Consider the following 11049-nt stretch of genomic DNA (forward strand, 5'->3'; position numbering starts at 1 on the left):
TGAAAGCATTGACAATATACTCAATATGTTCATGATTTATTCATAACAAATGCCTGATTTATTTGATAGTTGTCAATGGGATAATCTCTAGATGTTTTGATTAGTTTTGAATGATGTTAATGCATCTATTAGGTGTTAATATATATGTATATATGCAAATGTAATCATATTAAATATATAGAGATAATTCATAACAGACTAACATTTTGTTGAGTATTTTTACTTTCCCCATGTGAGTAGGAAAAAGATAAGTAGACTCGAGAGTTCCAATTTTTAAATGTAGAATGTTGTCAAGAGTAATTATCTACAACAGCAACAACAACAACAAGAATAACATATCCATGTACGTTTTCTCATGTTGTTGAATGTTTGATAATGACCCACCAGCCAACTTGTATAATGCTGCGTGTCATAAAAACTAGGACATACAACAATGACTCAAGACTTTGACCTCTAACACTCCTGGATATTTATTTCATTCAGCTAGTTAATTGGCTAGGAATTCGTATAACTGGACACTTAAAAAGTGCCTTGAATTGTGTTAGACCTTGATTCTAACTAGCTGAACACACTTCGAGACACGTATACCTATACCTCGTCGATTATGGTTTTTAAGTTGTTTAATGAAAAATAAATTAAAATTCAATTAATCAATATTACTGGAAAGAAGAAATAAAGTTATAAAAAATGAAATTATTTAATAGTTCTGAATATCGATATCAATATTTTATTTTATTTTTATTTGACACACGATTGTTTTGTGGGATCTCAATACCATTATATTTACTTTGTAGTATCCTGATAATGTAAGATTAAGAAATGACAGCAACGTTTTGGTTCGAATATCAACAACGTATATTGATGGAATGGCAGATAGAAAACATATTTAAGAGAGAGAAAGAGAGAGAGAGAGAGAGGTTGATGAAAAGCATTATCAAGTACATTTTTTTTTAAGGGAGGGGATGTCAATAACAAAATGTCATGATGAATATATAAAAATTGAATTGGTTAAAAGTGCAAAAGATCCAATTCAGCAGAAATCAAGCGCACTTTTCTTTAATTGCTGTGCACTTTTATTGAATAGTAAAAGACTAGGTTACTTGCCCCATGAAATATGCCCCCCCCCCCCACCCCCTTAATACCAAATGCCCATGAACGATTGTGGCGTGTTCAAATGTCGCAGTCATGCAATAAACAGAGACGGATCTAGGAGTTTCAGAAAGAGTGGGTATTTTTTCCTCAGTCATTTCATTATCCAGGGTAAATAATTTCGAGGATCCCGCCCGCCTAATCATTCAGTTTCGGCTTTATAATGTATAGTGTAGTACGACTCGATCAGGAATCATACCGGAAATTCGATTATTTGAATGACGTACTAGTAGTTCTTTACGTTGCAATTTAGTTTCGTTATGTATCATCTTGAAAGTCTGGGCAGTTTTGTATCAATCAAAAGTTATCAATGTTGGCCTTTAAAAATACAATTGTGTTATACAAATGATTGCATTGTGCAAGAAACTAGTTACATTAAAAAAAAAGACTTGTTTACGATGAGGACTTCGAGTCATCATAATGACAACAAATTTACTATATACATTTCGGCTAAAAAAATAACGTAAATGTGAACATTACTGCACACAGATATGACTTTATGGGATCACACATATATGTGGCGTCTTAAGTTTTGCTCTAAAATATTAAACTAATGTTAGTAAAATTTGGGATGATTAAAGCATTTCAAGAGCGAACATTTTATGTGGCATTGCTGGTATGATATTCTTTTATTGAGCTAATAAGGAATAAGAAAGCTCATAATTTTTTTTCCAACATTACACGACCTCAACCTTTAATAAATCTTGAATGAATCTTTTTAATGTGCCTTGTGTGGCAAGTTAACGTAGAGCCATACCCACTCAGACATCATGACTCGACTGATAGGGGTGCAACTCCTTTCCCTCGTGTTGCTTGTTCCGAGGGGTACATGGGCTGGGGATGAAGTGCCTGGTCCTTTGGTTCGAGTGCAAGAAGGAGATGTGATGGGACGGACTGTGGTATTTAGTGAAAATACTTTTACCAACATCACCGACAAACATATCGATGTTTTTCAGGTAGGCCTAATATCTCAGTGTGAGTACTGTCTGCTAATTTCAATCCATCGGCTGCATAATGTTACGACGTAATTGTGTTTGCGAATATTGGCTACTTTACAACAAAACTATATCCCAAAGTCCAAAGGCAAACACTATAATGTTGTAAAATCCAATGAATATTAAACAACACACGCTGTCAAAAGGAACTACCTCCATGAGGCAGTAATACCGGGTACTAATTGGCTTTCTAATTATATAGATCCATGTATATCGATCAGAACAGAAATGCAAGCCATAACAGTTTATATAATTATAGTCATTGTTTCCTCGATCATTTGTAGAGTGTGAAGCTGGACAGATTCGTGTGATATATGTAGTTTAAATGAAATAAATCAACTGTCATGTATATTGGATGTGGTATTTCTTTCTCGGAACTATTGTTTTAAAATTGGTATTTTGAGGTCATACCCCGAGGCTCTTCAGATATAGTCTTGGTAATAATAAGTGAACTGATAAATACATTCATATTTTTTTAAACTATTAAACACCACAATTACATACATTAACCCGAATTCATGCCCACCGCAGATGCCGTGTCGATTAGGCTAATTAATACTAAGAATACCCTGTTGATATGATATAAGTAGCAAAGCATGAGTTCACCCATTGATGCAGGGTGGGGGTAGGGGGTGGGCACATGAATTATTAGGTGGATGAAATGGAAGAGAAAAAGACCATAGGGTAATTGAAGAGTTGGGATGGGTGTTATCATATTTTCAAGTTTCATGTCCACTCCGCCCTCTTTCTTTCTTATCTCTCATGTACGTTTTCTGTAATAATTTGGGAGGGAGGCACGTGTCCCTTGTAACCCCTCTAACCTCTGAACTGCATCGTATATAGTTTTACGTTCCACATCCTACTCTCTTTTAATATCAAGGGTATCCCGTACGCCGAGCCCCCAGAACGATTCAAGGCGCCTGTCCCAAAGCAACCCTGGCAAGGAATATGGAACGCCTCATCGTTCACACCAAGTTGCAACCAAGATCCTCACCTCTACTATCCGCCATCGTCTGAAGATTGCTTATATCTCAATGTATACGCGCCAAGTCCAAAGGTGTGTAGACTAGCAAAAGCGAGATTATATTAAATTGTACGAGTTAAATTAATGAAGGGATATAATAACAAGAAAATAGTGGCATTATCAAAGACTACGGTCTTGTTTATAACATTAAAGCTATAGCATCGCTGAAAGAATGCTCTTGCACAATAACAAACAATAGTAGTGTTAATGTAGAAGAATAGAAAACTTGAAATCCGCTCATTAGGAGTCATATTTGGAGATCATTTCCATTGGAGTTAAAACAATTCCAAATTCTAGTGGAACTCACTCCAGAGAAGTGGATGGAAAGCTCTTTTGAAAGTGGGTTCCTCATTTTGCACTCGGATTTCAACTTCTGTACATTTAGGGAGTGACATAAACGCAAGAGTGCACTATGCTCTCATCCAATCTAAAATTCATTTGGTAGAGATGTTCATTCTTTGTTCTATTATAATGTGAAGTTGAAAATGTGACAACAGTGGGTCATTGACCTGGTCGTCAATGCTCAATTTTACCTTAATATACGTATTGATATTTTCTTAAACATCAAAGTTCATCGCTGTACCGACTGAAATTAAAACACGAACCTTAGAGTATAGGGCCTGTCATTATAATCGTAAGTCATCAATTTAAGTGTTATTGATGAACAACAAAGTATAACATCGCAAACATGTATTCTCCTTCCATGCTCTCCCGATAAAACACGAAAATGTTCAATACGTATATTTCAATAATTATTATCTGCATAGAGATCAAGACCATGAAAAAACTGCACTGTCATATTTGTGGGGGTCGATAATTCTTGAGGAACTATAAGATAACCATTCAACTTTATATTTGTACGTTTCAAATATTGGTATTGATTAAAACAAATACTGCTAACCCCCTTTGAGAAGATAGGGCACTAAGTGCAACGGAATAAATTCACCTCGTAAACGAATATGAATAGAGCAGCGATTAATTTCCTCTGTATAAGACATGGGATTTCTTTCGTTCCCCTTCGTATATTATATTATGATTGATTGAAACGAATTATTGATCCAATTAACCACAAAAAGATGATGCTTGCTATTGCTTGACCAATGCGTTTTTCTTTTTATTGATTGCTTTAATACTATATAAAACATGATTAGGATGAAGATTAAAGACATAGTGTCTGCAGTTTCCACGTCCAGTATGTCCTAGACTTGGTGGAAATACCGTAATTGGTATACTCGTTTCGCACACAACACATGGGATGACCCACCTATATGTAGTAATCTACCCCCAGTTTCTTAGATTTCTACGTTGAGGGAAGTTATAGTTTCCTCTGATTTGTTGGTGGAGGCACTGGAGGGTGCAATGTATTACACAAGACATGTCGTTCGTAAAGTAATATCAACTATCGGTGATTGAAAAACTATATTGGGCGAATGCTCGAATAGCGTCAACTTCCCAATGAGAACCAAATTGATACTCGAACGGAGATTTAACGTAAATCTACGTACAAGGGTCACCCAGGACCAACGTTCATAAAGAGAAGGTGAGGTTTGTATGCACACTTGAGCACCAGATATTATCGAAATATATCAGACCTTGTCATAATAATTATTACCATGCATCCACTGTTCTGTGCCAACACCCCATAGAAAAACATTCAAAGACATAGTGCATGATCGCTAGCGTGAAATGGGCTTCCTTTTTTGCAGTCTCACAATACGAATGTATCATATTTTCCCAAAATAGGCACATAAGCCTTTACGTTTTCAGGTGTTTGCAAAAACTCCGTGTAAGCATATGGTATTTGTTCATGTTTTGCCTTGCTTTGTCGAAAATATGTCTCGTTGAAATCCCATGAACATAAAAATGTATCCCTTTTACAGCCTAGTTGCTGTAAACTGTCGTGCGCACTCAAATTCAATTAGAATAAAGACTAATACTAATACTAAACCAAATACTAATACTAATATCAATACTAATACTGAAACTAATAATGAATATAATGTTTAAGATGGTTGATGTATTTTGTTGCATATATTAGTGGGTATCCACTTATAAATAATCGTAAATGGTTTACTCTGCAGCCTACTCAAGCAGCCGTTATGGTGTGGATCCATGGAGGATCCATTGAAATAGGCACATCCATGACGTGGGATTTCTATGGAGTGCCATTGGTTGCTGTAGGTGACGTCATTCTTGTGACATTAAACTACAGGCTAGGAATATTCTCACAATTCACCACTCGTAAGTGTCATGGAGGCATGTCTTGTCTCTATTTTTTTTTACCATTTAACATATGGAATCATGTACATAATTAAAAAAATAAATAGTATCGAAAACAGAACATAGTGTGAATGGGTATGGTTCCTAATGACCAGTTAATTGCCATACTGTAGGTTATAATAGTTGAATTGCATGGACGAGAAAGGGAGGAAAAAAGGAGAGATATAAGTCATAATAAAGAAGGTAAACAATTAAGTTGTGTGCTATAATTCACCCCCCCCCCCCCCCCCCCGCCCCGGATAAATTTATATTTTTAATTTAGGTTAGGATGCAGTGAAACGTTACTCATTTTATCCCATGTTTATAGGAGACAATGAGGCCACCGGGAACCTTGCTATGTTTGACCAAGTGTTGGCGCTTCAGTGGGTTAACAACAACATTGCAGGTATTACACGATTTTAGACCTACAGTACATACAATTTGAATATTTTGGTAAAGTTTGAGAATAACAAATAGTGGAAGAAAACAGTGAATATTTTGAATTTCATTTAAATTAATTTCTGGCTAACCTGATGTCCTACCTTGGATTTTTTTTTTACAGATATATAATTCTTTTTCGACGTTCATGAATCACGAAATGGCATATCAAATAATATAATATTATTAAATAGTTATGATATTCATCTTAGTGGTACCAAAACTTCAACATTTATCATCTGTACAATATACCATTGCTCTCATTACAGATTTTGAACTCTAAATTTGTTTTTTGCTGGGCCTATGTTTTAGCTTTTTTTGTTATTATTATATGCGGAAATTCTCTCTCTCTCTCTCTCTCTCTCTCTCTCGCTCGCTCGCTCTCTTTGTAGCCTTTGGAGGAGACGTCAGCAGGATTACAATATTTGGAGTAAGCTCAGGTGCCACTAGTGTCAGTCTTCATCTCCTTTCTAAACTCAGTCGTGGATTATTCAGCCAGGCCATTATGCAGGTACGGTTTATATCATACATCGTAAACATGGCAAGCCGTAAGCTCAATTGCATTCATTTTTCAATATTGTATAGAAACATATAGACAAATTAACACAACTGATGAAACAATCGCTAAGAAGTAAGCTATCAAACATTTTAGCAGGGGGTAAAGGGTTATTTTAATATCAACTTCGTTAAGTGAATTCTGATTTAACATTGACACGATTATACATCTTAATCTAAAAGTAACTGGTTGATGATAATGCATATGTAATTAGATTGAACATTAGTTACAGGCTGTCCCAAGCTTTTACCCCTCATGGTCATTTCGAATGATTTCATGTAATTACATGAATTGATATTACGACTGACTGCATGTCAACTGAAGGATATAGTTAAAGCATTACTAAGTTCACATTCTAAACAGAATATTGAGTTTGGGTAAAGGTGACATATAAGTTGTGAACTTTCTCCTGTTAAATAATATTCATATAACAATGTCATATGAAAAGTGCTGCCCTAGAAATTCCCCTATGTAGCAACTATAACTGTTTAGATGAGACCTAAAACGTAGGACTGACTTTGATGCCACGTATGTGGAGGGGCGTCTGTGTGATCCAATATAATTATATACATTTTGAGTGCGGTGCTTAATGTGAACTGCATATTGAACATCGCCCAATAATCGCTTGACCGGTACTCAACTTTACCTCTAGCTCATGTACATTTGTCATCCAATCTGACAGAGTGGCACGTCACTAGCAAGTTGGGCCTTCCTTGAAGACCGGAAGAAAGACCTAGATAATGCCTGGGATCTTGGCCTAGCATTGAACTGTGACGTCACCAACTCTTCCACACTGGTTTCATGTTTGAGAACAAAACCGGCTGATGACCTCCGTCGAATAGCAAAACCGGTAAAACTTCAATTTCACACATTATGTTGAGTGAAGATGAAACCTCATTAAAAAGTACAATTGGAAGAAAACAAGATGCAGTAAAGATACCGAATTCAACAACAACAAAATCAAGAAGAAATTTTTGGTTTCTCGAATCGTTAATGAAGATATTCCGTCTTCGCTGGTTCTATAAATGAAAACTATTTTTAACGCATTCTTGTTAGCTTATATTTCGGTAGAATATGAATGGTACTGTGACCGTCGTTTATTTTCTAACGTCTTGTAACGTAGTATACTCGCGGTGCGAGTGTGAAGTATCATTTTATTTTAGCTTCCGCAAAAATATGTTCTCCTGTGTTTTTTGAAAACGAATTAACCTGACAACTTTTTCCCTTTCTTCAGATATATGGTTCGTATTCTTCAATGCACCTCGACGGTTCATTTCTTGAAGACACGCCCAAAGCCCTTTACGAAGTCGGAGACTTTGCTCATGTACCCGTCACCATAGGCTTCGGTAAGGATGAGGGAACCATGATACCTTTCCTCAGCTTTCCCCAATACACGGGAGATCCCAATCCGCCATTTATCAATAAGACAACATTTGACGCCTTTGCCAGAGGGTTATTCGAGGGTGATGACATTGCCCCCTTGCTGGATGCGGTGTCCCAAGAATACACCGACTGGTCCCACGCAGACGACCCCAATGCAGATTATTTCCAGTCTCTCGTTGACATGTGCGGTGACGTCATGTTCAGCTGCCCAGCCGATTCACAGCTACGCTTCCACACTGGATCTGGAGACAAAGTTTTCGCTTATTTCTTCACACATGCTCCATCTGCCACGTATGTTTTATACACAATTTACATCGAAGGGATTCTTTTTGATTAAAATGAAGACCGGAAAAAGAACTCATGCCAAGGACAATTTCAATACCCTATGTAAATGTAGATCCTTTGGAAATTGTGTTCCTCACTGTAATGCTCACACATTTTCATTAGACCATTGGCCGTTTATTTGTATTAAACGTGTTGGTTGCGTGGTTGATTCTTTCGTTGATATCGTTTTGTTTCGACAAAATATCTATGAGAAATTAGAACTTTGATTTGTATAGCAGCAGCGAAAGACACTGAATAATTGATTAACAAATTAACATCAAAAATCATTCAAATTAAAGACGTACAATATATTCTTGATATAAACATCCAGTATGCTGAAACTTCAATTTAATAAATATTATGCATTTTACACAGGCCCCTTGATTCCTTCCTTCGTTGATTTTTTTCCTTCACATTTCTCATGTTCAGGAGTTATGCCCAGGTTGGTGACGTAATACCTTTCACGCCATGGGTTAATGCTGGTCACGCTGAGGAGCTCATGTTTGTGTTCGGGATGCCTTTCATAGATGAACTTGCTGATATCCACGGTCACAACATGACGGATGACGAAAAATCCCTCTCTGTGAAAATCATGACAATGTGGTCCAACTTTGCCAAATATGGGTATGCGATCAAAACTACACATGACAGAGATATAAGTTCACCGATTATTACTTCAACTACTACTTACAACATGTTACATAAGATGTATGAGCCACATATTTAACAGAATGGTATTTCTAGAACATATAACTGATAGTCAATTTGCAAAGTTTTTCACAAAAGAAATATTCGCTCGACTTCTTATTTAATGTTTATGAATACGATTTCACCAATGCTGATATCAAATTATGGAATAAATTGGGACACATGTGATACTTGGTTGTGATTGACGTGTTCAAGCTAAGAGGGTGGCATACGAAGGGAGGGGGCAGGGCAATCTATACACATAGTTTGGCCAACCCGGTTCGAGTTGGACACAATATTATGGTGACTACTGCTTTGTTGGGCAATCACAAAACAAAAGAATATATGCCATAGTGTGACCCAGTGAATCCAAGTTGGCCAAACTCTGTATATAGATAGCTCTGGGAGGTGGAGACTTGTCAAAAAAATTTAGACCCGTGCTCTTCGAAAATACTTTTCCTTCACTCCTGTTATCGGTTTGTATCCTTCACCAGAGACCCTAGCAAAAGTTCCCCTAGTGACCATCCGGGGCAAGGAGAATTTAGTTGGCCTACATACACTATTCCTGAACTGAGCTACAAAGAACTTTCATTAAGCTTGGCTGTTGGTAGAGCCAAGAGAGCTAGACAGTGCCATCTACTCAACAGTTATATCCCGCAGCTTGCTCGGGTTATAGGTAAGGAAATGACTCGCGTTCAAGCTTGCTTACAAAGAATGAATAATATATTTAGGTATCAGGGCCACACAAAAACGGAGAGTATTAAATGAACCCATGATCGACGTCTGAGCAGAATCATGAGTTATATACGCTCAGATGTCCATGTGAAAAACAGTGTGAAAAATTATTAGCAGTACCCTTTCTCTCTTTAGTAACCATATTAATGAACCATGCATGACCACTTATATCGGAATAATGCCTTAAAACACGCAATTTTCCATTGTCCTTGCATTGATAAGTAATAACTAGCCATCTGAAATTTTGATCTGTTTCTCTTTATGTGATTTTGATTTCCAGGTGAGGTAGATCCAAGTGTTCGAAAATGGAAGGATATTTTCGATGCGTGGCAGAGAGACATGACAGAATGGAGAAAGCAGTTTCAAGATTATAAATCGAAAACAGACTGTTAGGAAATTCGGAGGAGGATCCAGAATCTCTTCCTAGGGGGCGGAAACAATTTCTGACAAACAAGAATCCCCCCCCCCCCAAAAAAGCTTAACATTTATTTTTCGATACTGCTTTAGAGAGAAAATCTCTGACAACCAAACACGAAACAAACATAAATAAGTAGATAAAATGTAATCAAAATAATATATTATCAAGAATATCTTGACAATCGTTGTCATGTATCATACTTCATTATACTCATTGCACTGTGAATCTAACTCATTTTTTGTAACACATTATAGATCAAAAGGGATGTTTCCAATACAATACTATACTACTGCGCATATTCCTATATCTTAATTGTGCCAGCTGTAAAAACTAGCACTGCTTAACAGACACGAAATGTGAGCCATTCGGCAATTACTAATATTTTTATTTCTAGAAAATAATAATCAGTTTTTACTTTAAAGGCCCCACTGTCCTACTTGTAGCTACTTGCTCCCTCTATATAGAAAACTTCTCCAATCGGTGCCTGCTGGTCCCCCATGATCCTCTTTTTTCTTATGTTAGTTGAGAGCCGAGTTAATGAGATAGCCACCTGTCAGTGACCTCGCTGTGTGGTCTAATCCCTTCTGGCCCAGTAGTATTGACGGTCTTTAATGGACAATTGTGCCTTCTCTAGTTTGCAGAAAATCAAAAAGCGAGTAATAATACTGATACAAATAACTGTTATATTCAATTTAAATGGTTAGAGAGATGTTGACACTTCTTTAGTCTAGCATTAAAGTAATCAAGCACATTTGCTCATCCTGTGGTATTAATTGTATTAGGACCTATATTGCAAACCCTAAATTCAAATTTCTAACATTTTCAGGTCAATAATGGAAAACATAAAAACTGTACATTTGCCACTTAAATTTCATGAGAGTGGATATTGGTATCATTTGGGATGTTCCCAAGATATGTAGATAAAAAAAAAACGATCAACAGTTCTACACATATTATGCTCAAAATATTTATCTACCTTGAGTTCTGTTGATTGCGTAATATTGTTTGATCGTGACTCGGAAATAAATCTACATAAGACAATCTTAACAACGAGTGTGGGGTTGTAATGTAATCAATCTGG

At 36.5% G+C, this 11049-nt stretch overlaps 1 protein-coding gene and 1 long non-coding RNA gene across 2 annotated transcripts; both read left to right on the top strand.

Annotated features, from left to right (window-relative positions):
• Positions 1 to 1919: 1919 nt before the first annotated feature.
• Positions 1920 to 8855, top strand: LOC105437565 (cholinesterase 1-like). Its single transcript, XM_030972913.1, has 8 exons — positions 1920 to 2048; positions 3025 to 3219; positions 5250 to 5409; positions 5756 to 5833; positions 6258 to 6376; positions 7104 to 7271; positions 7656 to 8095; positions 8558 to 8855. Exons 1-8 carry the CDS (start codon positions 1920 to 1922, stop codon positions 8853 to 8855), a joined length of 1587 nt encoding a protein of 528 aa, XP_030828773.1.
• A 467-nt stretch (positions 8856 to 9322) lies between these two features.
• Positions 9323 to 10026, top strand: LOC115930010. Its single transcript, XR_004066797.1, has 2 exons — positions 9323 to 9491; positions 9831 to 10026. It is a non-coding gene; the product is annotated as an uncharacterized LOC115930010 (long non-coding RNA).
• The last annotated feature ends 1023 nt before the right edge of the window (positions 10027 to 11049 follow it).

Source organism: Strongylocentrotus purpuratus, unplaced genomic scaffold, assembly GCF_000002235.5.
Source record: "Strongylocentrotus purpuratus isolate Spur 01 unplaced genomic scaffold, Spur_5.0 spur5_scaffold_6, whole genome shotgun sequence".
NCBI classification, from domain to species: domain Eukaryota; kingdom Metazoa; phylum Echinodermata; class Echinoidea; order Camarodonta; family Strongylocentrotidae; genus Strongylocentrotus; species Strongylocentrotus purpuratus.

Excerpts from the sequence above, each read along its gene's own strand:
- LOC105437565 (XM_030972913.1), top strand. The coding sequence starts at position 1,920 with ATGACTCGACTGATAGGGGTGCAACTCCTTTCCCTCGTGTTGCTTGTT. Across the intron at positions 2,049-3,024 it reads ATGTGATGGGACGGACTGTG|GGTATCCCGTACGCCGAGCC; the intron begins GTATTTAGTGAA and ends TTTAATATCAAG. Across the intron at positions 8,096-8,557 it reads ACACATGCTCCATCTGCCAC|GAGTTATGCCCAGGTTGGTG; the intron begins GTATGTTTTATA and ends TCTCATGTTCAG.